The sequence below is a fragment of the Prionailurus bengalensis genome, chromosome D1, assembly GCF_016509475.1.
Source record: "Prionailurus bengalensis isolate Pbe53 chromosome D1, Fcat_Pben_1.1_paternal_pri, whole genome shotgun sequence".
NCBI classification, from domain to species: Eukaryota; Metazoa; Chordata; class Mammalia; order Carnivora; family Felidae; genus Prionailurus; species Prionailurus bengalensis.
The window spans coordinates 109,337,490-109,363,827 of NC_057346.1; the positions used below are offsets into that span (position 1 = coordinate 109,337,490).

At 58.9% G+C, this 26,338-nt stretch overlaps 2 protein-coding genes and 1 long non-coding RNA gene across 17 annotated transcripts in view; 1 reads left to right on the top strand and 2 right to left on the bottom strand.

The window, feature by feature from the left end:
* Window positions 1-4,238: 4,238 nt before the first annotated feature.
* On the bottom strand, window positions 4,239-6,520 carry LOC122484476. The gene is made up of 3 exons (XR_006297580.1): window positions 6,407-6,520; window positions 4,895-4,995; window positions 4,239-4,509 (listed from the first exon to the last, which is right to left on the bottom strand). It is a non-coding gene; the product is annotated as an uncharacterized LOC122484476 (long non-coding RNA).
* Window positions 6,307-16,644, top strand: OVOL1 (ovo like transcriptional repressor 1). 2 transcript variants are annotated; one of them, XM_043582550.1, is made up of 4 exons: window positions 6,307-6,764; window positions 13,581-13,798; window positions 15,603-15,792; window positions 16,105-16,644. In XM_043582550.1, exons 1-4 carry the CDS (start codon window positions 6,665-6,667, stop codon window positions 16,398-16,400), a joined length of 804 nt encoding a protein of 267 aa, XP_043438485.1. In that variant the 5' UTR covers window positions 6,307-6,664; the 3' UTR covers window positions 16,401-16,644. The 2 variants fall into 2 exon arrangements, with proteins under 2 accessions (XP_043438485.1, XP_043438486.1); XM_043582551.1 differs by lacking the exon at window positions 6,307-6,764 and adding an exon at window positions 12,636-12,831.
* A 283-nt stretch (window positions 16,645-16,927) lies between these two features.
* The window catches only part of LOC122484474, a 33,606-nt gene continuing 24,195 nt past the window's right edge, over window positions 16,928-26,338 (bottom strand). For 7 of the 14 annotated variants that reach the window (XR_006297579.1, XR_006297578.1, XR_006297577.1 and 4 more), the window contains 4 exons: window positions 19,734-19,964; window positions 19,351-19,465; window positions 18,868-19,038; window positions 16,928-17,472 (listed from right to left, as the gene is read on the bottom strand). Coding sequence is in view for 2 of the 14 variants with exons in the window: in XM_043582548.1 (XP_043438483.1) it covers window positions 17,115-17,472; window positions 18,387-18,472; window positions 18,868-19,038; window positions 19,345-19,465; window positions 19,734-19,964 (967 nt within the window). In the remaining 12 variants the exon portion in view is untranslated. Of the gene's footprint in view, window positions 17,473-18,386; window positions 18,473-18,867; window positions 19,039-19,344; window positions 19,466-19,733; window positions 19,965-26,338 lie in introns of all 14 variants that reach the window. The other 7 variants (XR_006297573.1, XM_043582549.1, XM_043582548.1 and 4 more) reach the window with 6 other exon arrangements.

The following is a 26,338-nucleotide window of genomic DNA, read 5'->3' on the forward strand; positions in this document are numbered from 1 at the left end:
TCGCCAGCCTTTCTGAGCCTTGGCTCCTTTGGGGCCAGGGGTCTGGAGGGAGGGAACCCACGTGTGGTTCCCGAGGTTGTGGTGGCCACATCCACATGTACTCCCAAGCTCACAGCAACCCTGGGCTACCTGGGGGTGGGTGCCATTCACAGATGAGGAAAGGAAGGCCCAGAGAAGTACAGTCACCAGCCCAAAGTCACAGAGCTCCTAAGAGGCGGAGCCTGGACCTCAGCAGACAGCCCCTCCATGCCCCTGACTCGGCCTCCTTCCACAACCAGCTGCCCTCAGCCCTCTTGGGTGTCCAGGTCCCAGGATGGGCCTCCTCCTTACCTGCTGGTGCAAATGTCCCTGCCCCGTTCCCCTGTGGCGCAGGCCAGCCAGAGAGTTAAGCTCGGCCCACCAGCATTGAGAGCGCAAACGTTCCCTGAATGTGCGGTCTGCAGGCCTGCCCTGGAAAGTGGCCTCCCAGCCAAGAGGTGTGGGCCGCAGCCAGGTTCCCTGCTCAGAACTCCCTACTCGATGTTCACACCTCACTCCCTCTCTTCCTGCTGAGTTTCCATCCTCCCCAGAGGCGTAGCCCAGCTCTGGGGAAGACACTAGACACAAGGCTTAGAAAGGGAAAGTCAGTTTTCTGAGGGGTCCTGAGCCTCGGTTTTCTCATCTGTATAATGGGGACATGACCAACCCATCTTCCCAACGCTGGGTATACAGGGATGCTTTAAAAAGAACACATCAGGGGTGCCTGGGTGGCTCAGTCAGTTGAGCGTCCAAGCGTCCGACTTCGGCTCAGGTCATGATCTCTCAGTCCGTGAGTTCGAGCCCCAGGTTGGGCTCTGGGCTGGCAGCTTGGAGCCTGGAGCCTGCTTCGGATTCTGTGTCTCCCTCTCTCTTTGCCCCTCCCCTGCTCATGCTCTGTCTCTCTCACTCTCAAAAATGAATAAATGTTTAAAAAAAAAAAAAAAAGAACACATCAATAGGCAAATCCATAGAGAGAAAGCAGAGTAACAGATGCCAAGGGCTAGTGGAAGGGAGGAAGGGGAAGGACTGCTAATGTGTACGGGGTTTCTTTTGGGGTGATGAGAATGTTCTGGAAGACTGGTGATGGCTGCACAACTCTGTGAAGACACCAAACCCCCTGAATTATATACGTTAAAAGGGTGAACTTATGGTATATGAATTATATCTTAAAACCATTAAAAAATTTTTTTAACGTTTACTTATTATTGAGAGACAGAGAGGGACAGAGCATGAACATAGGAGGGGCACACTGCAGAGAGAGGGGGAGACACAGGATCCGAAGCAGGCTCCAGGCTCCGAGCTGTCGGCACAGAGCCTGACACGGGGCTTGAACCCACACACTGCGAAATCATGACCTGAGCCAAAGTTGGACACCCAACCGACTGAGCCACCCAGATGCCCCTTAAAACAAGCCTTTTAATGCTTATTTTTGAGATAGAGACCGAGCGCGAGCAGGGAAGGGCAGAGAGAGAGGGAGACACAGAATCCGAAGCAGGCTCCGGGCTCCGAGCTGTCAGCCCAGAGCCCGACGCGGGGCTCGAACCCACGAACTGCAAGATTATGACCTGAGCTGAAGTCGGATGCTTAACTGACTGAGCCAGCTAGCAAATAGCAAAGCTAGCAAAATAGTGTTAAAAGAAAGAGGTCCCTCGTGTACGGAACGTACATTGTGGGGGCCAGGCGGGGGAGGGCCACGGACAAACCTGACAAACCAAAATTTCACGGATTAAAAGATGCCTCCAGGGAAACAGAACAGGGTAATGGACCAGAGATGACTGGGGCACAAGGATTTAGCTAGGGTGGCCAGAGAGGCCTCTCAGAAGCAGGGACGCTTGGCCGAAACCTGAATGACAAGAGGTAACCAGTCATCAGGTGGGGAAAAGGCTTCCGGGTGGAAGGCGCAGCGGAGGAGAGGCCTCAGCGGGACCAGGCCTCAGCAGGCTGGGTGGGTGGCGGCCCACGCGGGCACACAGAGCCCACGGGAAGGGAGACGCGTGTGTCAGGAGGTCAGCACGCGATCAAGGTGCACCGGCCTCCAAGACATTCTTCCAGCTGCCACGGGAGCCACGGGAGGGCTTGAGCTGAGGGGAGACAGCTAGCTGGGGGCGGGAGCTGTCCCGTGGCCAGGTGAAATGTGACGGGGCTTTGGACCAGGGTGGTAGCTGTGGAGACGGAGGCGTGGGCAGATGCGGGACGATCTGGGAGCGGAGGGGACTTGCCGGTGGGTGGATGTGTAGGGTGAGGAAAGGCGGGGGGCAGATGACTCTGGGCTTGGGTGCTGAGGACTTGGGAGCTGACGGTTCCAGTCTTCACGACGGGAAGTAAGGATGGAGTGAAGCCTGGTGGCCACAGTGGTGAGCCTCACCTGGCTGCCTGGTCTCCTCCAGCAGGAAGCTTTGGCTTCTCCCTGCACTGCTCCAGAGGTTCCAGATGGCCCAGGAAGCCTCCTCCTCTGCCCACTGTCCCCCCGCCAGCCCCACCTGCTGAGCCTTTTGCCCACGATGACCGTGGGAGGGCTGCAGGCCCACGGGCAGGACCTCAGCAGACATGGAGGAGCTGGTGTCCTCACAGCACTTACACTTTGTCAAGGGCTTTGCGGCCTCCCCGAGGCCATTGCTAGACGGGGCCGGAAAGGCCACCTTTTGAGCAGAGGCCTTGGTGGCCAGGGCCCCATCGGCCTGCTCTAAGGCCGGGTCCATTCTTAGAGGCTGCTCAAAAACAAATCAACAGCGTCTCTTGACCGCTCGGAGGACCAGAGCTGGAACCAGGAGCCCCACTTTACAGATGTGGAAACTGAGGCCCTGCCAGGTTAGGCGGCTTGGCTTGAGTCCCCGGAGGCTAAAAGTCTGGGGCAGCCCAACTCCCGGCCCTTTCCTGCTTCTCCTCCCAGCACATCTCATCTCCCAGAAACCCTCTGCCTTCAGCCTCTGTGCTTCCCAGCCCTGCCCCCTCCCTGCACCCTGTCCCCGCTCCCCTGCTAAGCTTTCTCTGAGAACAGGAAGGGGCTCTTCCAAGCCTTCTCCATCCAACTCTGCCTCGGGCCTCCCTGGTCTTCTCAGGGCACCAAAGGCGGGAGCCGGCCACTACTTTTTGGGGAGCATGGTCCTTGCTTGCTTGCTTGCTGGGGCTCTGGCTTCCTTTACACCCCTGTCCGCCACCCCAACAAGAGATGTCCACTCAGAATGCCTAGAATCAGAGCTCACGGCTCCATTAGCAGATGGCCCAGGCCACCTCCTGCTTGGACAACTGCAGCAGCCTCCTTACTGGTCTCCCTACGGCCACCCTCATCACCCTCCCCCGGACACACATACTCCGTTCCCCTTAGCCGACCCCAAGGCTTTCCCACCACTCTGAGCCTCACGTGACACGGCTCACCTGCCTCTTCAACCTCGGCTCTGACACCCTCCCATCCCCTTGACAATATCGCTGCCTGGTCTTTCTGTGCATCTCACGCACACTAGGCTCACTCCCGCTCTGGGGTCTTTGCACCAGCCGTCAGGCTCTTCCCTGCTCTGCACAGCTCCTGGGTAGATCTCAGCACCCCCGGCCCGTCACTATCCCATCACCGAAGGCGTGCACCACGCTAAAAGTTTCCTTAGTATTCCGTCTGCCTCGCGTCATAGAATCACCAGTGCCCAGCCAATGGTGGGTGTTCGAGAAGTATCTGTTGACTGGCTTAAGGACTGAACGAATGATATCTAACGGATGCCGTGTGAACAGAGCAGAAGGTGCCTGCCCTCATGGAGCTCGCAGGTTAGCCTGGTGTTCGTCCAGGTTCACACATGCCGTCTGGTTCCAGGGCTGCTAGCAAACCACAGGCGACACGCCAGCAGTCTATGGCTCCCATCTGCCCTACAGAGGTATTGTGTTTGACTCGTTCCGTGGTTTTAAAAAAATTGAGCCAGCTTTTAAACATTGGTATATTTCACGTACAAATCTGGATATCTGGGGGGGGGGGGGGGGGGCTTCTTTTCCCAAAATGGACAGATGTGGCCACACCGGGTTTCTCTGCTCAAATGACATGATTGCTACTACACCCTTCCGATAGGCACATTCTCCATGGTCCCCACCACCCTCTCTCTCTCCCTGACAGCCTTTTATCACTGAACCTGCCCCATCGCTTTCCTTATGATAAATTTGCTCTGTATCCATGCCTCTACCAAGAGTTGGAACGCGAAAGGCTGAATGGGTCCCATGAGTCAAGAAAACCAGATATTCGCTCATTCAACAAATATTTATTGATAATCCACTATGTGCCAGCAACAGTTGTAGATAGGGCAGCGGAAACCATGGATGAATATCCCTCCCTCCCGGGGCCACATTCCAAACACTGTGTAACATTCTTTTCACAAGTGGAGACATTTGAGTTGTTCCTCACTGCCCCCACCCCCTCCACGAGAAAGACTATGCTTCTCGTGTCCAGGGTCATCGGTGAAGACTTCGTCATAGTTTCCACGAAGCACCTACCGGGTGACGAGCCCCTGTAAGGGTCTGGCACCAACCGAAATGCTCAGTAAGTGTTTGTTGAGTTCATTAGCTGAATTTACCTCCTAGGCAGGGTTGGTCAATGATGTGTCTCCAGGATTTATTCAAACGCTTAAGTCCGCGGCCGGCACTCAAGTCATGTCACTTGAACCCAAGGGTGCAGGTAAGAGGGGAGGACGGCAGAGCCCTGGGAGAGGAGGGCGAAGGCGCTAAGAGTACCGCCTGCCAGAGGCCAGTGACCCCAGGAGGCAGGTGACAGGATTCTCAGGTGATAGACATTAGGAAACAGGCAGGGAGAGGAAAGCCCCTTGGCCAAGCTCACAGGCCCCACGAGGGAGGGAGGGAGGGAGGGGGCCTATCTGCTCCTGAAGTCCACACTCTCCCTGCTCACCTAGGGGGTGCTCCCAGAAAGTCCTGGGAGTGGGGGCGGGGCAATGTACAGGGCCTGCCCGGAAGTCGGACATCAGCGGTCTGCTCCTCTTGGACTTCTGGCTTTTAAATAGAGTGCATTCATTTATCAGACTCATTTCCTCCTAACCTGTTCCAGCAAACATTTAATACGTGAGAAAGGTGTATGTGTGGTAGAGATTCTGAAATGTTTATTTTACAGGGGGGGTAGGAAGAGAGCTAAAAAGAGGAAGGGGTCCCATTCCTGACCTTAGTGATGAGAAGCCCAGCCATGGCCCGGGGCCAAAGCGCCACAGTAACACCGAAGGCGACAAGCCAACAAGGGCTCTGAGGGTGGGCCTCCCTCCAGCTAAGCCTGGGGACTGGGCAGAGCATGATGAATGGTTGGGGGGGAGAGGGAGGGTGTGTGTCCCAGGCTGAACCTCGGGCCAGGGTGGGCTATGGGGGGGGGGGGGGAAGCAGACAGGAGCTCCCTGCCTGCAGTGGCTGCAACCAGGCAAAGCAGATTGGGTCTGATTCCAGAGGGCCTGGGCCTCGGCCTGGCTGCACTGAAATCTGGCCAGTTGGGACCAGGATGAGGGTGTCTGCTGGTGTGTAAGTCCCAGTGACTAAGGCGCTGGTGGGGTCCTTCGGCATCTCGGTGGACTCAGACCGGTTCAAACGCCCTTTCCTCCACGAAGCCCTCCGCACTTCCCTGGCCAGAAAGCGGGCTCTGGGCAGTGATGAGCCGATCTGCTCTCTCCGAGGGCACTCTCCGCTTTGCACCGCGGCCGCGTCCTCCCCCACGCTACTCAGGCCTCGCGTGCCTTCCCGCACGGAGCCGGAGCCCGGCGAATACCTCTAGGCTGAAGCACGAATTGCTCAGCCAGCCCTTCGGGAACCGGGCCGCCTGGGCCCAGGCCCGGTTCAACAAGTGTGGGCGGGGCCGCGCGTTCCCGCCCCGACGGCTTCGCGCCTCCCCAGGCGCCGGGACGCGCCGGGCCGGGCCCGGGCCCCGTTGGGCGAGTTTCATTTCATCACCCGCGGAGCGTGCGAGCGCCGGTGCAAATAACGTTGCCCCCTCCCCTCCTCTGCTCCCTCCGAAACTCCGAAGCTTCCGTCTGCGAACGCTAGCATTCCCGGCTGGGAGGTCCCTGGAGGGCGGCGGCGCGGCCGGCGGGGCAGCCGGGTGCTGGGTGCCTTGCGCCGCCCCCCCCCTCCGCCCCCGCCCGGCCACCCCGCCCAGGCCGCGAGGCCACCTCACCCGCAGCGGAATGGAAACCGGTTCGACAGGTAACAAATAGGTGGTTGTCACCGTTATTTCCCAACGCATGCGCCGTCGCTCCCCGGGATACTCCAAGCTAATTAGCTCAGATCAACCCCCCCCCCCCACCCCGCCCCAGCCACCAACACACACCGCCGCGAGCCAATAAAGCGTGAACCCGTCCGTCCGGCTCGCACTTTAAGACTTCCCGAGCGGCCGCGGGGGACGCCAGTCGATCCGGGAGACGCTTACCTGCCGCTGTCCCCGCCGCCCGGTGCACCTGGCCGCGAGGGCCTCCGTTCGAGGGAGGGCGGCGACGGCCCCGCGGAGTTGGAAACCGGCGCGCGCCGTCCCGGGCACGGTCTCCCCGAGGAACGCCAGGGCACTTGGGCCACTCCTTCCCTGAATTGCCCCCTCCCCTCCCCCGCCTCCGGCTCGGCCCGGGAAAGGTGGGACGGCTCCCGGCTCTGCTTACGGAAGCGGACGGTGCCGGGCGAGCAGGGTTCGAAAATGCCCCGCGCGTTTCTGGTGAAGAAGCCGTGCGTCTCCACGTGCAAGAGGAACTGGAGCGAGCTCCCCGACGAGGAGCGCGGCGAGATCTACGTGCCAGGTGAGGCGCCGCTCCGCGGCCCCGAGCCCTCCGCTGCCCTGGAGCCCGGGGCGCCCGAGGGGCTGGGAGCCGGGAGGCCCGTCCGGGCGGCGGGCGTGCGGGGCGCAGCGACGCGGCGCCCGGGGGCCGGCGCAGCCGGGGCGCCCGATTTAATGTTTAAGCGGCCGCGGCCCCGTTAGCCCGCGGCGCGGGGGGAGGGGAGGGGAGGGGAGGGCGGCGGCGGAGGCGCCGGGTGGGGGCGGGGGCCGCCGGGAGGGGGCGAGAGCCGTTCCCAGGCCCCGCCACTGGCCCGGGGGCGGGCGGGTCCGAGGCGCGCGGCCCCGCGCGGTGCCGCCCTCCCCTCCACCGGCCCGAGCCGAGGCGCAAGGGAGGCAACGGGGTGTGTCACCGTTCAGGCGACCCTCCACTCTCACGTCGTAAATCCGCAAAGCCGGGACTTTTATGAGGCGGGAGGAGGGCACTGGAGCGATGCCACTTCGGGGGGGGGGGAGCAGGGAGCGAGTTGGAGTTTCTGCCGAAATTTGTGCGAAATGTAAGACAAGACGCAGTTTAAGCCGCCTCTCGTCCTCTGCGGGCCGGAAGGTCGCGGTGAGGGTCGGGCAGCCGAGGGGGGGGGGCTCCCGGCTAGCTGCCCCGCAGAGTTCGCGGAGACCGTGGGGCAGGCGCCCGGCCGCACCCCGCTTGTCCTGAAGACCAAGGTGGGATCCGGTCCCACCGCTATTAGGAACGCGCCTCCTTCAGCCTCGCGGAGGACACACTTGAGTGGCAAGTGTGAGTGGCAAGGAGCCCATCCCACAGCCGAGGGACCAGGCCCCGGGGCGGGGGCGGGGTGGGGGGAGCTGGTGCACCCAGCTTGTTTTTGGAAGACGCCTTGACAGCGTCGGAGTCAACTCTGAATGAGTAAGCCGAGTTGTTTCTCGAATGGCATCTTCCTCTGGAAGCCTTGAGAACATTTTCGTGCCTTCTGTCCTCCTCCACCCGCCTTGGTCAGGACAAAGCCAGCTTCCTTCCGAGCTCCCCCTCCCCACACCCTGCCCGGAGCCTCCAAGGGGGTGGGGGGAGAGGTTGTAATTAACCAACCGACTTTGACCCTTGATCTGCAGGCTCCCTGGCACCGCCCCAGGCCTTGTAGGAAAGTGGTGAAATGAGGCGGTGAGGGGCCCTGGAAGGGCTCTTGCCTCAGTTTCTCTCCTGAGGAAATTGGTGGAGACAGTGGGTGTAGTGATGAGATTTCTGATCTGCCTGATCTGCCAGGATCCAATGGCCTGTGGCGCTGGGGAGGTTTCCCAGCTTAACCTTATCTTAAAGCTGCTTCTACGGCCTCCTGAAAACAAGGGGAAACTGAGACAAAAGGCAAGTGAGCTGCCGGCTCACCTGAGGTGGATTAGGGTGTGGGCCCCGGATGCTGTTTATAGCTTCCTGCCTGCCCAAGTTCCCTGGCCGGGTGGCTGTTCCACCCCCAAAGGGCCGGGAGAGGATCGGAGCCCCCTTCTTCGCTCCTGCCTCCTCCCTCACCTGTGTTTGCATTGCTGCTTAGCTGCTCCTTCGGATCTGATAAACTGAACTTGGACTGTGTGAAAGGTGAGCTGAGCCTTGCAGGAGACTCGGTGTGCTGTTATTTTTAGTTTTATTTCACATCCCAATCAGTAACAGATCATGTGTTGACTTTTACAAAGGACAAAGAAATTCCGTTCGTTCAAATCATTGACTTCCTTGCATCCTGGTGATTTTCCCCACCTTTCCCCACCACGGTCCTGGTGGCCATAGTGGGAGTGGTGGGGGAGGCTTCTCCCCAGGGGCTGTCCCAGCGGGTGATGAGGAAGGCTTCTGGGTGGTCTGTGCCCCCCCCCTCCCCCCGCTGCTGCTGTCCAGGTGAGGGGAGATGTGCAGGCCTCTCACACAGGATTGAGGGGATTGGCCCAGATGTTGGGTAGGGGGTCGAAACCTGGAGGGCACAGGTGACAATCTGCTCTCATTGTCTTGGGGAGGGAGAGTCCTGTGGGGGGAGGCCAAGGGTAGAAGGCAAAGCACTTAATTTAGCCTCTAAAGGCCATGTGGCCCACTGGAGAGTTTTCCCACAGGTTTTGGAAATGAGAAAGGGAATGTTCTCGGGCCACGCTTGGGTGCCTCAGCTGGCTGGAGAGTGGGGAGTGTGTTTTGTGGTGGCCTGTCCCCTGGCTGAGCCATTCCATCACTAGCCGACCATGACCCCAGGAGCCGGCTGGGCACGTTTCCTTCACCCCACCTCACAGACTCAGCACGTTGTGACCAGCTAAGCATTGACCCCATTCCCACTGTGAGAGGCACTGGGGGAGGGGGGGCTGAAGCTGGGGAATAGTGAAATACCTGAGGTCTGACCTTCCTGCCAGGGCCCTCTGAGACCCTTAAAGCATCAGAGAGCGCCTGGAAGGAGGCACTTTTACCGACTGAAGGCCCAAGGCTCCAGTCTGACCAGCACTCCAGCCTCTCTCCCTGAGACACAATTCTAGAAGTTCCCACCCCCAGGGCAGAACCTTTCCCTGGCCTCACTCTCCTTCCAAAGCTGAGGAAAAAGCCCAGAAGTGGGCACATGGGGCTAAACGGTCATAGTGGAAGGGAGATTAACAGCTACCAATTTGGGTCCAAGAGCTTGGCCTTGAGCCCTTCACTTCCCCCGCCCCCAGCGTTTCTCCTTTGTAGTGTCAGTATTAATGTGCTGGGACTAATGCTGGTTTCTTGAGGAGAAGCCCAAGCACCTGTACCCAGGGCCCCAATTCCATGTCTTGCACTGAAGGAGATGCTGGGGAAACCCTGTACGCCAAGCCCCTGCTGAGGAACAACGGAAAGCCAGGAAGGTACTTGAGGGTGGAGAGATGAGCCCGGAAACAGCCTAGAAGCTGTAATGAGGTGCTCCCAGATGTGGGTGTCCCAGGGCCTCTTCCAGGCACCCCCTTCTCCGCACTGGGGCCTCTCTTGTCTATCTTGCCAGTTCGCCAGCACATGCCTGTCCCAGGGAGCCGCTTTTTGTCCGGTCGCAGTGGACAGGCCTCTCGGTCATCTTTGGGACCCAGAGTATATGTGTGTGGGTGGCGGGAAATTAGGCCTCCAATGAGGATCATTCTTGTCATTCCTGGGAAGTGCTGGCAGCGAAGGACATGTCTGCCACACTCTCCAGGGAGCGAGGCAGGGAGCATAGAAAGCCAGACATGGATGGAGACAGAAAAGCAACTTGGGCCCGGGCAGTGGCCTAGATGGGGCTCCTGGCTGTCCCATGGGGCGCCGTCTCCCAAAGCTGCCAAACTGCTCCAGGCTGGGGTGACCCAAGGCAGAGTCCTGCCAGACCGTTTGTCCCAGAAAGAAAGCAGGTGAGGGCAAGGCCTCCGGGTGCAGGGAGGACTAGAGCGGAGGGTGGCCCCTGCCCATGGTTACTTCTGACAAGGGTGGTGTCCCACAGGGGCGCGCGGCCCTGTGGTGGCCAGACGGGCGGCAAGGACGCGCAGGGAAGCACAGTTCACGGCCTCACCTGTGAGGGCTCAGGTGCTCCGTGTTAGCGTCGCTGTGGCCACGGCACGACAGGCAGTTGGGAAAGGGGGAAAAGATACTGCCTGAGAGAAAAACTTAGCATTCAGAGTGGGCACGATGGGCTGAGCACCCGGCCCGTTGTGTTTCCAGGGCCGCCCGCCTCTGCCACCTGGCTGGCCCTAGCTGCCTTTCGGGCATCGAGAGCCGGCCTGCCGGGGCCGGGGGAGACGGGCACGGGGGACTCCTGCCTTCCCTGATAACACCACCCTGGGCCTCGGGTGGCAAGCTGCTCCCGGCCCGGCCCTCGGCATCATCCAGTGGAGGCGAGCTGGGCCAACACGAGGGGAACCCGCGAACCCCCGAAGGAGTAGGGAGAGGACCAGGCTGGCGCGGCCTCGCCATTCTCCACAGCTGTGGGCGGGCGATGAGTAGCCACAGCCGCCGCCTCGCCGGAAACGTCTAATTAGGGGACAGAGAGCAGCACAAGCAGGGCCCGACCAGTTCTGCTTCCTGTCTCCGGCCACCCAGTGACACCCAGTGACAGGAGCGGCATGCCCTGAGCACGCCCTGTGCGTGCGGCCGCGGCAGGGCCATGCTCCCGGGGGTGGCGGGAAGACAGGTTTGGCGGGGTGGACGGGATGAGGCGAACGTCCCCACCCTGGCAGCCGAGTGGCGGTGCGTCCGGCCTCCCCTGCCCCTGGCTCACGGTAGAGGCAGCTCCGAGGCCAGACCGGGCAGGCTCGCTCCCTGTCCCCAGTTCCCCAGCACCAGCATTGCCAGGCTTCTGTGGAACGGAAGAGGCGGGGGCAGGAAGCGGGTGTTCTCCCAAACCGGCCTGGACCCTTGGAACCCTAGCCGCGAACACCTCACCGCCACCCCCTCAGTGGAGCAAGGGAGCCAAAGTGACAACTCACTTTGAGCACGAACAAACTGGTTAGCCCTCACCTGCCGTCACTCCTCCCTCGGCCGCTCCTTGTGCAGGCGGTGTGGCCGGGCTCCAGCTTTCAGGAGCCTCGCTCAGGCTATGCGATACCGAGAGACAGAAGAGGGTAGAGGTTTCTGTTTGTCTCTACCTGGATTGAGAAATGGAAATTGTCATTCAGCTTTGAGTTCTTGGCCAAGATCTCCGGTGGCTGGTAAACCGGCATCAGAAGGGGAGGGGTAGACACACCCCTGCCCTCCCCCAGCCCCCCTCCTGTGCACACAGCCAGCCAGCCAGCCAGCGCTGTGGGCAGGCCGGAGGGACCCCAAGAGCTCGGGCCTGATGTCCAGCCTCCCGGCGTCCAGAGAGAGGCGCCACGCCAGCTCAGAGGCCAGGCCAGGGCCAGGCACTGGTGAATCAACTCCCGGAATGAGGTGGCTCATCAAAGTCCCCTGGACAGGCAGACGCCAGTGCCAGCAGAACGGGTTCTGGGCGGCAGGCGGGCACATTCTGCCCTTGTCAGACCTTTGTTGTGTTTTGAGGGGGCGAGAGCCAGGGCCTCTCCCGAAACTTGGGTGCTTTCATATTCACCCTTCCTCCATCAGTACGTTCCTCTGCCTTCCACCTCCAGCCTTGCCTGCGGTGTCCCGGGAGAAGACGGGAGGGCAGTGGCCCTCCTGCCCTGGGACCACCCCTCCCTCCCTGGGTCCTGGTCCTCTCTGTCTCACCAGCTCTGGGGCAGGGGGTGCTGAGGGCCTTGTTCGTGTCTGAGACCTTGGCTCAGCCTCCTGAGTCCTTCTCCCTGAAGACCTTTGTCTTTTCCTTCCTTTACCCTTCTTGACCTTTCCTTTTGAAGCTTGGAAAATGTTCCTAGCTTTTGGGCTTTAAGCAGAGCTGACCCTTGAACAACAATGTGGTTTGAACTGCACGGGCCCACCTCTATGCGGATTTTTTTCTGATAAATACAGTACAGTGAATGCATTTTCCCTTTATTTTTTTTTAACATTTATTCATTTTTAAGAGTGAGAGAGACAGAGCATGAATGGGGGAGGGGCAGAGAGAGAGAAGGAGACACAGATCCGAAGGAGACTCCAGGCTCCGAGCTGTCAGCACAGCGCACGACACGGGGCTCGAACTCACGGACCGCGAGATCATGACCTGAGCTGAAGTCGGACTCAACCGACTGAGCCACCCAGGCGCCCCTGCATTTTCCCTTTCTTACCGACACTTTTTTCCTCTGGCTTACTTTATTGTTATAATACATGTAACCTACAGAATGTGTGTTAGTCAGCTGTATCTCTTATCGCTAAGGCTTCCGGGCTATGAGTAGTTAAGTTTTGGGGGAGTCAAAAGTTCTTTTCGGACTTTTGACCGTATGGGGGGGGGGGTGGCGGTCAGGGCCCCTATCCCCTGCACTGTTAAAGGGTCAACTGTATAATAGAGTTTAGCCTTTTGGGAGGAAAGATACCGATAAGTGAAAACATGAGCTCGTTTGCCCCAGCTCTGTCGGCTCTGAGACCCGTACCCTGTGTGTCACTGAGGCAGCCGTTCGTCTTCTCTACTCCGCACTGGAGCCAAGCCTCCCTGGCCCCGTTCAGTGTGAGGTGTCTGCCGTGGGGAGCGGCCGCGTCAAAGGACTGCCAGGTATCGGCGCCTCGGAGGGCGGAGGTTGGGAGCCCAGCCCTCGCTGTGCCACGAGCAAGCAAGCGGTCCCTGCTGTAGGGGAGGGTTGCGCAACCGCCGGGCAGGCCGCCCAGGAGACTGTTACACCGCATCCACCTGCTGCTCCCTGACCTCCTCCCTGCCCCACCTCACCTGGCCTGTTTGCCTGCCGAGCTTGGCCAGTGGGAGTGGGGAGCCTAGAACCCTGATGGCTGGCAACAGCGACACCCGCCAGCCTGGAGCTCCACTCAACACCCCCCCCCCCCGCCACCCCCCGCCGCCCCAGGCCAGCAGCCCAAAGAAGAAGCCCAGAGTGGCTCAGGCCACCAGGGACCCTTCAGGGGCAGGGGTGGACCCCTGGGCCCAGGGCCTCCAGTGGTGCCCCTTGTCCACGCAGGAGCGTGGATGAGGCCCGGAATCCAGAGGGACTGGCCCAGGTGGGGCAGGCAGACAACTCTGGAGGGATAATTGGCAGGGCAGGTCGGGTCCTCCCAGTTCCGCTAAGACACAAATTACTCAGCGGGCAGGCCTGTGGGCTGTGGTGCTTGGCCGGCGTCACCTGTAATTACCTTAATGGGGCGGGAGGGAGGCGCAGCATGTATGGGCCGGGGGCAGCCCTGCTCTGCCGTTTGCCTGCAAGGGGCAGCCCGCTGCCAGGCAACCTTCCTGAAATCCCACAGGGTCCTGTTTTCCCCACCAAGCCCCTCACCTGGCATTTCTTCTCTCTGCAGTCAGTCTGGGCTTCTGCCCACCACAGCCCTACCGGGAGCCAGAGCCGTCAGTGGCTGAACCCCCGTCTTGCCCCCTGGTTTTGGACATGAGCCTTCGGGACTCCAGCTATAGTGTGGCCCCTGGGCCCTGCGTGGTAGCCCAGCTGCCCTCTGATGACATGAGTCGTTTGGCAGACCCCCAGAGCAGAGACCACGGCTTCCTGCGCACCAAAATGAAGGTACCGACCCTCACACTGTCTCCAAGGACCAGGAGCGTGTCTATAGTCCTGTGTCCGGCCCACAAGACGTGGCACAAATGAGACCTAGGCAGTAGCTGGCCTTGCATCTGGGTCCAGGGTCCCGTAGAGAAGTGAACCCAGCAAGGCACAGATGGGGACGGAAAAGAAGAGAAGCAGGTCCGATGGGACAGTGTCATACATTGAGAAGGAGCAGCGGGGTGCAAGAGACATCCCACCCTCTGGAGGCCATTCCAGGGGTTGTTTCCTTTTGTTTCTGGCCTCAAGGGGAGCCACCCCTTTGCGAATCCCAGGAAAAGCGAGTCCCATGGAGACGTGAGCCCGGCTCAGCGCCTTCTCCTTCCTGGGTTCCCATCCGTGCCGCATCCGGAGTGAGCTCTGGAGTCCACCTGGTGGTTAACTGTCTCTTGAGGCCTGTGCCCGGCGGCCCCCACCTTCCCCGGGTGTGCCACTTCCGGCCCCCTCCGCATGAGGCCCGGTGTCTGGGGCGAGAGCTGGGGAGCTGTGCTCGGCAGCGGGGGCAGTGAGGAGCGTGGGCCCCTGCTTTCGAGGAGCGCGCAGACAGCAGGGCTGTCCCTGGCTAGGCCCGCGTTCCTGAAAGTTCTAGGATCCGGAAGCACCCGCCAGCGGTGATGTAGTGGCAGGGTTCTGGTAGCCCTTTTCTCTGTGCCAAAGGGCCGAAGAAAGCTGGCAGTGCAATGCTGTTCCTTCCTCTCTTCCCTGTGGGGGCCAAGTGTGTGTAACTAGGGGGACACCGGCCACACGTGTCCTGGGTGCTTGGCCAGAGAGCCGGCGCGGTGCCCCTGAGCCCTCGCGGGCCTCCCTCCCATCCCTTGGATCCTGGTGGGTAGGGAGGCCGTGCAGAGAGAGCAGAGGGCCCAGGATGGCAGATGTGCCGGAGGAGCGAGTCCTGACCCAAAAGGTCTCGACTAGCTAGCAACAGGCGGCATCGCCCCGGTGCCAGAAGCGGTGGAGGAGGAGGTGCGGGGTGACGGGGTGACCCGGTGCCCGGGGAGCTCAGGAGGGGGTGCCGGCAACCGGGCCGCCCGCAAAGCGCGACCAGCCTCCGGACGGTAACCGAGGCGGAGGGTGGAGACCACGTCTCCCCGTGCTGGCCGAGGTGCGGGACAGGTGCCCGGGGAGCAGAGGGTGGCCGGGGTTTTCTTCCCAACGATCCAGGGCAGCGGGGGGAGGCTGGGAGGGAAAGATAAAGCAAGACCGGCCCTACATGACAGTTAAGGCACTCATCTCCACAACGGAGATGTGAGGTTTTCCGTAATCACAACAAAAAAAAAAAGAAAAAGGAAAAGGTTTATAAGCAAGAGAGTCGTGAGGAGGCAGAGGGACTCGAGTCATGCTGTGGTGGGCCCGGCTCGGGTCAAAGCCGGGGGCCTCCAGGCTGGGCCGAGGGGGGCTGCCGTAGGGCCCGCGCGGCGGACATCCCCTCGGAGAGTGAGGTCAGAGGGCAGAGGTGGAGAGCCGCAGATCGGAGCTCACCTGTCTACCAGGTGATGGCGAACCAGCTGTTTGTACAGGTAGTCAGTTGCCCGTCCCTCGAGAAGGTAGAGGGGCCGCGCGGCAACCGCGAAAGGGGATTTGGGAACCGGACAGGAGGCCCGACCGTTGACCCAAAGGTGCCCTCCAGCCCCACCACGGCGGGCCTGGGGGCCCAGAGGTGTGGAGCGCGGCTTCCCCCGGGAGGCGGGGGTGGCTCTGTGTCCTCCTGCTGTGTGGACTGCAGCCACGGCTCCTGGTCATCTGTCACCAACACCGTCCTCGCCTGCAGGTGACCCTCGGGGACAGTGCCGGCGGTGACCTCTTCACCTGCCACATCTGCCAGAAGGCCTTCACCTACCAGCGCATGCTGAATCGCCACATGAAGTGTCACAATGACGTCAAGAGGCACCTCTGCACCTACTGTGGGAAGGGCTTCAATGACACATTCGACCTGAAGAGACACGTCCGCACCCACACTGGTAAGAGGAGCCCCTTGGCCGGGAGCGAGCACACCCAGACTCTGCCCGGCCAGGGCCACGCGGGGGACCGTGGCGATGCCCGCTCGCCTCGGCGACGGGGCGGCTTCGGAGGGGCGGCCTCGGAGCTCGGGCCCCGGGTCCTCCTCAGCTCATCGGTGAGGCCGCTCGGGGAGCCGGAGGCGGACGGGCCTCCGCTGTTCCTCTTCCCCGGTGTCGGGTGGCCCGGCCTTCCTGAGTCAGGGAAGCTGCCGGCGGGCTCCTTGTCGGGACCCTGACACCGGCCCCCCCCCCCCCCCCCCCCCGTCCCTGCAGGCGTGAGGCCCTACAAATGCAGCCTGTGTGACAAGGCCTTCACGCAGCGCTGCTCCCTGGAGTCTCATCTCAAGAAGATCCACGGCGTGCAGCAGAAGTACGCGTACAAGGAGCGGCGGGCCAAGCTGTACGTGTGTGAGGAGTGTGGCTGCACGTCCGAGAGCCAGGAGGGCCACGTCCTGCACCTGAAGGAGCACCACCCCGACAGCCCGCTGCTGCGCAAGACCTCCAAGAAGGTGGCCGTGGCCCTGCAGAGCACCGTCACCTCCCTGCTACAGAGCAACCACCACCTGTGAGCGGTGCCGCCCGGCCTGGGCCCCCCTCCCCGCTGCCGGGCCCGGTCCTCCCGCCGCCACCCCTTGCCGGACACGGCGATGGGGACCACCGGAGCCCCCCAGCGCACGTGCTCACTCAGGCGCCACATCGAGTGAGGCTCTGCTCGCGGCTGCATCTCTGTCTTCCGGGCAGAGGCCGGGCCGCGCCTGGGCAGACGCGTGTGAGTACGGGGCGGCCGTGAGGCCAAGGCTGCCTTCAGGTTGAAGGAGAGCACACCTAGAGACGGGACTTCCCTCCCAGAGGAGGCGCGGAGGATCCCTTTCTGCCCTCTGGAGGGCAGCGGCGGGGCCCGCCGGGCGAGGACCGCAGAGTAAAGAGCTCCCTGCACACCGAGGCGGTGGGGGAACTGGCAGCTGCCTGGGGTGGGGGGGGGGATCTAACGCTCAGGGCCGCGGTGGGGGGCTCTGCCCTCCCCACACGGAGCCGCAAACCCGCGTGTGCACACAGGAGGCCTTTCCACATATCACCTCATTTTTAGGAAATCGACTACAAGGTGCCAAGGAAGTTTTATTTCCTTTTTTTAAAGATGACAAATGTACAGATATTAATATATTTTTGGTGCCGATGGCGGCTGTTTTTAAGAGAGGATGGAGCTGGCTTTTCTCCCTCCCCATGCGGTTCTATTTATCCTGGACATTTCACACCTCCTCTGTACCTTGGTTCTCCTGAGACGTTTAACCTGAGACTTTCCTCCGGCCCTGCCTGGGGAACGCGCTGCGCTCTGTTCTTCCCCTTGGGCTGGGGTAGCGCATCACACTGGCTCTTCCCTTCCCCCGTGACCCTGCCTCCCTCCCACATCCTTTCAAGGCAAGCCTGGGGGTTCCCGAGAGCCTGCTTGCCTCCTGATAACAGACCTCCTTTTGTGGAACAAGAGTCACCATGGCGAAGGCCGAGTTAGCCCAGCTGCGGCTCGAGGAGGAAGCCCGGCGGAAGCGAGGAGCCTTTGATGCGCCGGGTCCACTGTCTGAGACACTGAGAAGACTATGGGGCCAGGCTGCAAGGCCTGGCTTTTTCCTGGTTGAGTGAAAAACCCTAGGACGGCAGCAAAAAAAAAAAAAAGGCCGGGGGGGGGGGGGGGGACAGAGAATAATAACCAGACACATCAGAAACCTCTCAGGAGGACAGTATTAGATGGCTATCAAGTTATATTTGTAGCCGATTTTCTGACTGTTTTTCACATGGCTAGGCTGGGTTGTGAGCACGTAAGGACAGAGCCGTCCTGGGGCTGCTTGGCTCCATCTGAGGATGTCAGCCAGGCTCTATCGGCTTGGCTGTGCCTCCTGCTGAAAACAGGAAAGGGGCGTGGGTCAAAAGGGAGAGAGGGGCAGGAGTGGAGCCAGCCTGCAGAAAAACGAGAAGGCAGACTCGAAAGAGGTCCGCAGAACACGGCGGGCTGGACCGCCCAGCGCAGCCACACCGTAGGCAGCACCAGCGTTGGCTGCCGACGGGAGGCAGGCTGCCCTGACTTCCCTCCGAATGTGTATAGATCGTTTCAGAAGACTGCTTTAGTTTAGAGTGTCTGGGAACTGCTGTATTCTGGAAGTTAAATAGTGTGAGATAACATTATCTGGAAGCCCTGTTTCGTCTATATTTCTGTGTCCCTGTGCTATTGCAATCTGGGGGAGTCCTAACGCTCTGTGTTGTCTTTTATTTTATAACTTTCCCCCAACTATTAAAATCAAAGAATTCTCTCGTCTGCTGCATTTCTGCTTTTTTGTCCCATGGACCTCTTTTTCCACCCGCAGGGAAATTAATCAAAACAATTGTCGCATTCTATTCCAAGATCTACCCTTATATGGTTGCCAGTAGGCCTCGAGTCAAGACAGGAATCTGGCCTGGATAGATTAGGTGGCCTGCCCGTGGTCTCGGCAGTCAAGGCCTGCGACCCTTGGGCTGAGACTCTGCTCTCGGCTGTGGCAGCCGGGCTTCCTCTCAGCTCGCCTCACCTGCCTGACTCCCACATCCTGACGTGGGTCTCCGCCAGGCCAGTGCAGTCCCTCGGGGTCCCGTTTCGGCTTCTCTTCCCAGTTCCCTGCCAGGACCACAGAAGGAAAACCGTGATCCCAAATGACAGGGCACAAAGGTCACGTCACTTCCGGCTCAGACCCCTAGCTATAGGGACGGCCACATTTGCACAGCACTTGTTCTGTGCGGGGCACACTTGTGTTTCACGCACACGCGCTCACTTGATCTTTCGGCCACCGTCTGGAAGGTGCTGTTAAACCACCACTGGCAGAGAAGGTAGGTAGTGGCCCAAGGTTTCCCGGCCGACGAGTGGGGCTGGGCTGGGAGCAGACAGCCTGGCTCGGGCTGTGCTCGGAAGCACGGTGCACTCTGCCGCGACGGAGACCAGGAGGCAGCATGCGCCTCTAGGCAATCCGAACGAGACCGGGACTTTGAGATTAAGGGGCCCTTCCCGTCACCTACCCAAGATCGCTTGCGGAGACATGATCGCTCTGCGGACCTGGTCCCTGAGTCCCAGTTCAGTGTTGTTCCATCCTGTCCCTTCCCTGCTAGATGGACAACGAGGAGGGGGCGGCTGCCGGGCGTGGGCCTTTGGCGTGATGTTCCAGGAGGTGGGAAAAGAGCACCCCGGTGCTGTGACGAGAAAGGAAAACGTGGGTCCGACGCGTAAGGCTCCCTGGGAGAAGCCCAGAGGATCGTGAAGGGCCCCTAACCCTCCCTGTGGCTCTTTCAATAGCCAGGCACAGAGGATTTTTATCTCTAGAAACCTCCAAGCGTGAAAGGCCAACCAAATCCCATTTCTCCCTGTCCCGAGATGAGCAAGAACCCATCGTTGCGAACCCAGATGAATAATTGTGTCAACTTTAGGAGGAGCTGGGGATAAGCTTCTAGGAAGCCAGGGATGGGGGTGGGGGAATGTTGCTGGGGCCCCCTGCGAACCTTTACTTTCTCTCCCACTCCTTTGAAGAACTCAAGGGTGGGACACCTCTCAGATGAGCCCTTCCGTGGCAGTATCAGGCCAGGCAGTCCCAGGTCGAGGGCCCATGATGATCTCCAGACTCTGCAAGGAAACGTAGGGGGCCTCCGCTGACTGGGAAACGGGCCCCAGTCAGGCAGGGAGAAGAGACGAGTGGGAGTCAATATATAACCAGGGACACACGTGTGGCCAGACTACAAATGCCGGGAAACCCCAAAACGAGTCTTTTGCATCTGAAGGAGTAAAGACTTCTTGGAAGAAGTGGAGCCCCGGCTGGGCTGGAAAATCGGGGATCTGCGTTGGACAAAAGAGGGGGGAAGGTGCTTGGGGGGAGGGAAGAGTGGGGTCTCACCCAGAAGGGAAGAGGTGTGGGCCGTGGGGTGGGCAGAGGGTCTCTCTATTTCCATCGGCAATCTGGATGCTTGCTTTGTCCTCAGCACCACCACAGGCAGGTTCTAACCACCCCCCCCCCCACCCAGGTGCCAGTAAGAGCTGATGAGAAGGTGAGATTCTGACAGGAGAGCTGCCCGGGGCCCAGGGAGATGGCCTCGCCCAGGATGGAAGTCGAGTCCTCTGGTCAGAGCTGAAAACAAAGCAGACAAGTGTGGGGTGGGAAAACTTTCTAACAACCGGACGTGCTAGGAAGGTTTATACCTTACCTTTTTATGGGTTTTCTATTTTTTTTTTTTTTTTTTTTACAATGAGCATATCTTACGCTTACAACCAGAAGAAGATAACGTTGTAAACTAGGGGTTTTCGCTGCCACAAAGTTCAACACATCCATGGGGAGACGGGGCTGCCCTCCCCAAAAAGCGAATGTGATCTCGGACAAGGTCACAAGTGTGGCGTCAACAACCAGAACGGCCTCCCTCCACTTTGGGCTGCTCACCGGTCAGCGGGTCTGAGGCCCAGCCCTGTCTCGTGCTGTCTACGCGGCCCCCGGGCAAGTGACCTCGCCTCTCAGCTTCCTCGTCTTTAAAGGGAGGTGGGATCCTAAGTTCGAGAGTCCCATTCTGGTAGAAAGACTCTGTGTCTCTAGGCCCCCATCTCGATAAAATCTTTGAAAAAACTCACAAACTGCAGCGGAGACGAGGAGGCCAGAAGGGCTGAGAAGCCGCTCGGCGGCCGGCAAAGACCGGCAGCACAGCTGCTGGCTTGGGGCAGAGGGAAGGCTTCCCCGGGTGGTTCCAGCTGGCAGAACCTGGGCCAAGACGTGAGGATTAGGCGGGGGCAGACCCCACTGCAGGGAGGGCAAGACTTCCAAGGCCCGGCACGGCTTAGCCATGAGGTGGCCGCATGGGGTGGGGGGTGGGGGGGCAGCGGAGGGGAGCCCCAGACACTGTCGCTGGAGGGCCGGGAAGCCATTTGTAAGGAATTCCTAACAGGACTGCATCATGGGACTGAAGGCTGGACAACACAACCCTCAGGACCCTACCCATGACATTCTAAAAGGTGGGGGGCCAAGGTGCAGCGGTCATGAGTTCCAAACCTGTTCACCATTCCCAGGAAGGCAGAGCCAGGGTGGAACGCCAGTGAACCGCACGGAATGGGACAGAAAACACTGGGAAGAGACCAGCTGGGGGCGGCTGTCTCATACTCTGGGCTTGAGGTGATGGGGACCTGGACTTGCTGGGGGAAGCCGACCCCTTCTCACTGCCTCTGGCCCTCGCCCATCCCCTAGGGCCACCCAGAACCAGGCCACTCCCTCGGGACACCTGACTCCATGATGTCCTGCCCTCCTCGCGTCCAAGACCAACGTGCCCTCCTCCGTTCCTCACGCACAGCCCCCTTCCCGAGTTTCCACAGTCTGTTTTGACGTTCCATCCCCCATCTCCCATCCCCCATCCCCCAGGGGAGGCTGGCAGATGTGCAGATTCTGGTCTTGGGCAAGGGACGTACATAGAGAATTAGATCTTCCAGGTTCTGTTTCCTGAATATAAGAGCTGGGCATCCAGTGACAGATTTCCTCTGTTCTTCCCTTGTTCTCTCTGTGTAAATGGGCTGAGAACTTCTACCCTGATCGACGTTTCAAAGTAGAATAAAATACCAACCAGGTAACTACCGATGTGCTCAGAGGAGAGGGCCGGGGAGCCAGCCGCACTGTGTAACCTGCCTCGATCTCAAACGGGGGCACCGCCAGCCCTTAGACTTCAGCTCTGACTTCAAGCTTAAGGGGTGGCCACCCCCTGCCCTGCGGAGCAGAAACCCCGGGCGGGGCTGCCCGGGGCAGACAGCAAGTGCCACAGGGTGGACTGCTCTGTGCCAGGCTGCTGGGCCACACTGCCCATCGGCATCAACAGCGGCCATCTCGTCCTTGAGAGCAGAGGGACCGCAGCATTCCGGGTGGGAGACCAAACTAGAGAGGCTCCGAGGGCACCTGGAAAGGCCGGGTGTCACTCGCTCACTGCTGACCCCAGAATTCTCGGAGCAGGCGTTCACTTCAGGCACACGCGTAAACAGTCCTTGCACAGCAGCTAACCACTGCTTCCATCCAGTGAGCCCTTACTATGCTCCAGGCAGCTTCGAGCTTCGCTTCCCTCTGACGTCATCACTAATCCCCACAATGACGCCAGGAGGTAGCTATTACTGTTCCTATTTTTAGACAAAGAAATTGAGGCTCAAGGAGATTAAATATCTTACTCAAGGTCACATGGACAGCAAGCGATGAGGCCGGGCTCTAGCCTGAGGTTGGTTGGACTCTCAAGCTGGGGCGCTTTCTTGTCTCTCAAATTCTCCATGTTTATGAAACGGGAGGGTTTTTCCTTCCCATTCTCTACTAATTCTCTGGACCCTGAGCACCCACTCTGTGTCAAGCACTGTGCTGACACACTGGCTTTGCAAAGATGAATAAGGTCACCTTCTGGGCCACGGAGGTGGCCCAGTCCGTGCGGAGGCGGGGCGGGGTGGGGGGCGTGTAGGGAGGGACAGGCGCACAAGTGGGTGAGCACTGAGGACAGCAGGAAAGGGCTGCCTCGGAGCCCCACCCTGGAGCACAGATCTCTGAAGCTCCCCAGTGCCCCCCATGTCAATAGGGTTGAGAAAAGAGAAAGGAGGGAGAAACCCGGACAAGGTTGAGTGCCCACCTACCAGCCCCAAGGTCGGCACTGTTTTCTGTCCAGAAGAGGAAAGTGAAGCCTAAAGAGGTCACATACTGTCAAGGTCATCATAGCCACCTGACTCCTGGCCAGACCCCTAGGCTCTCACCGTAGAGCATCACACTGCCTTCCCAGAAAGTGTGTGGGAAGAGGAAAACAGAAAAGGTAGTTCTGGAAACTCCTAAGCCCAGCTGCAGAGACCAAGGGGGCCAGGGTGTCAGAGTCTAGCTCCTCCCACAGAAATGCCAGGTGGCTTGTTCCTGCTAAAGTCACAGCCACAGCCATCTTCCAAACAGGCCAGCCCTGGAGAAAGGGCGGGAGGGGAGACACTTAGGGGAGTGAGAGCAGGTCATGGCGTTCCAAACCCACAGGAGCGCCGAAGTGAACTCCCAACACCCACCCGCAGTGTACCCTGACCTCCTCCCTACGGTCCCAGTTTTCCAAGGTAGTGATCTTGGTGGGGAAGAAACTCATCCCGTCCTCACCACCTAGGCTCGTCCGGCCGGCTCCTGCTCAGCCCCCTCCTGGCCTCCCCCACCTCTGGCGGGGGGGTGGGGGGGGGCTCCAGGTAACAGGCCTGGGCGCTTCCTCCCCACGCGTGCGCGCACAGGCACAGGGCAGGGCGCAGGGCGCAGGGCGGGCCAGTTGCTGAAGGACACCAGGAGAACTGGTAGGACTTGTGTCCCTTTTGCCAGAGGCACAAACAAACCTGCCAGCGGTAATAACAGGGCAAAGGAACGGACCGCCTGGGACTCAGGAGGAGGACCGCAGGATCTCTGCCAGCGCACCCCTGCCATTAGGACCCTGCTCGGAAGCAAGAGGGGCCCTCCGAGAGTGGGGTTCTCTACATTCCTGCCCTGACAGACCTGACTAGTACCGCCTCCCCCACAAGACGCCTGCTCGAACGTTCTCTTCCACTGTTCTCGAGGGGTTCTGAGAGGCGCGTGTCGGAGTTTTCTGAAGCATTATGCAAGAGCCTCTGGGGGTCCACCACCACCCCCAGCCAGAGGCCGGTATAAGGGGAGGAGCCAGTGAGGTTTTGGAAGTTGGGGCAGAAGGGATGGAAGCCATCCTTACCGGGATTGGTGCCTACACGGGGAGGAATGGTGTTCCCCAAGGAGGCCAGAGTGCTTCTGGGGTGAGCACTGGGGGAGGAGAGCTTTACAAAGTTGGCTTTATTGGGGGGGGAGGGTGGAATTTGTTAAAGAAAAAGTAGAGGAAAAAGAGCAAAGCATCTATGGTCCATTTGGGAGAGTTGGGTGGGAGGAAATCGGTATGTACCCAAATTCAAAATGGTGCATTAAAATGCAACGTAGGGGCGCCTGGGTGGCTCAGTCGGTTGAGTGTCCAACTTGGGCTCAGGTCATGATCTCACGGTTCATGAGTTCGACCCCCACATGGGGCTCGCTGCTGTCAGCACAGAGCCTGCTTCGGATCCTCTCTCTCCCTCTCTCTCTCTCTGCCCCTCCCCTGCTCACTCTCTCTCTCTCAAAATAAACATTAAAAAATTTTTTTTTCAAGTGCAATGTAAATTTTAGCTTTCACATAGAGACTTCTTACATACCAATTAAAAAAAAAAAAGAAAATACACACCACTGAAAACTGTTAATAGTATGGATGGGCTATTTGTGAATGAGCTTCAAATGACAAAAATCATATGAAAAAATTCAGCTTCATTCATAATGGAATGAATATTATCGAGGGGCAATATTCATAAGGAAATGAAAATTAAAATCAGACCTAGAAGTCTATCATAAAACTGGTCACACTAATGAAAACTAGGAACAATCTAGATATTTAATTCTAGACTACCGTTAAAAATTATAATGAAATATTATATATCTAATAAATTTGATATCACAAAAATATTTACTAACAGGAAAATGTTTACAATATGTTCAGCTTAAAAAGCAGATTCCAGAACAGTGTTATGGGCAGGCACATTTTATATTCCGGTATACACAAACAAGTCCACGTGCACACCATAAAAATCACGGAAGACTAAACACCGTGGCGTTCGTAATACTAAGTTATTACTCAGTGGTGGAATTGGGATTTTACTGTCTTGTTTGTTTATCGGCACTTCGTACTTGTCCTCCAGTGATCCCACATTCGTTTTGTGATGAGAAGAAACCTTCACGGTGACTTTGATTAAGAGTTTTTGGAAAAGGAAATGTAAGAACCATTTGCGTCACGTATATACGCTTCTCCGAGAAGTGGAGATTCTCCTCCCACGCGGTGATCACGGAAGTAGGGGTAGCATGAGAATGGGTGGGAGGAAGGCTGATGTCGGAGGTCACCCAGGGTGCAGAGCTGGGGCCAGGAAAGAGATCCCGGAATCACCACCCTGACGTTACTCTGGAATCGCTACGGGGCCCACGACCTTGTATGGGAAGCCCAGAGGATTTGGGGCGCCTGGGCGGCTCAGTCGGTCAAGCACCCGACTTCAGCTCAGGTCGGTATCTCATGGTCGGAGCTCGAGCCCCACGTCAGGCTCTGTGCTGACGGCGCAGAGCCTGGAGGCTGCTTCGGATTCTGTGTCTCCTCTCTCTGCCCCTCTCCTGCTTGTGCTCTGTCTCTCTCCCAAAAATAAACAAACATTAGGGGAAAAAAAAGAAAGAAAGACAGCGCAGAGGATTTGCAGTCAGAGGATGTGAGTGACTCTTATGTCTGCGAGTTGGCACCAAGGAAGATGCATTATCTTTCTGAAACTCAGGAAGTAACAGTAACACAGGATTCTTGTGAGGATTAAATAAGATAATTATTTGCTTTGTGAGGTGTAAATCCCTAAACAAATGTTGGATGTTGTGGTGAATAACATTAATCTCTGGTTCATCTTGAGCAGGAAGGCTGGCCAACTGCTACGGTCAAGTTTGCGCTGGCTGTTGAGAATGCTGGAAATGCCGGAGGGGAAAGATGATGTTGCCGCGGGGTTCGGGCAAACTGTTAGATTTCCTGGGCCATGGTAAGAGAACATAAAAAGAAACAGAAAACAAACTTACTCTGAGCTCAGAGGGAGGTGTTTGGAGACCTTCTGACTACTGTTTAAGGAAAGAATACGCAGCCTGTGATGAGAAACCCCGGGACGGTCACGTGCTGGGCCCTGGGAGAAAACGGCACAAAGCGCAGAGGTCCGTGACTCCCTTCCACCTGTACTTGTTTACTGATGTTCCGCCAAGATGCTTGGGGGCTGAGTTGGGTGGACCGAGGATGCCACAGCTCGTCATCTAAGGAGACTGGGAGAGGCTGGGTGGCGGTTCCGGTTAGGTGGGTCCCCACCCTGCACGAGACAGGGAAGTCATGGCTTCTGTGTGGGGGCGGCTGGCGCGCTCATGAATCATAAACCCCTCTCGTTCATAACTGGTTAGCTGGTTCTTGCAGCGCCGCTCACGGTTTCTGCGCGGTATGGTGCTAAACGTGCACCCTCGAAGAGCACCACTCTCTTGGTCCCACTGGACGAAAGGGATTTGCTGGTCAGACGACAAGCTTTCCGAGTACCGACCACATTTGGAGACTCAGTCTTGGCTGCTCCGCTCCCAGGCCTTCAAATGGGGGGCATAATCTCCGCTCTCTTTTTCTTCCTTTTCTGCTCCTTCTGGGACGCCCCTCCTGCCTTTCCTTCTGTTTACCTCCTTTCCTTCTTCAGAGTTGGTTTCATTGATCCTCCTCTCCCTGTTCCTCAGTTTCCCTCTCCTTCTCCTCACGGCCACCTTCTGCAGTTCTGGATCCAGCCAGCGTCTTCCCCTGTGCCCTTCATGTCAGAGGCACCTGCCACTTGGAGCCACCCGATGCCAGGGTGTCCTGAGCTAAAGCCCACCGGTCTGCAGTGAGAGGCTGCCCCTTCTGCCGGGGTCGCTGGGGC

Bases quoted from the DNA above. Each gene is read 5' to 3' on its own strand.
- OVOL1 (XM_043582550.1), top strand. From the start codon at position 6,665: ATGCCCCGCGCGTTTCTGGTGAAGAAGCCGTGCGTCTCCACGTGCAAG. The intron at 6,765-13,580 runs GTGAGGCGCCGC...TTCTCTCTGCAG, and splicing joins CGGCGAGATCTACGTGCCAG to TCAGTCTGGGCTTCTGCCCA. The intron at 15,793-16,104 runs GTAAGAGGAGCC...CCGTCCCTGCAG, and splicing joins ACACGTCCGCACCCACACTG to GCGTGAGGCCCTACAAATGC.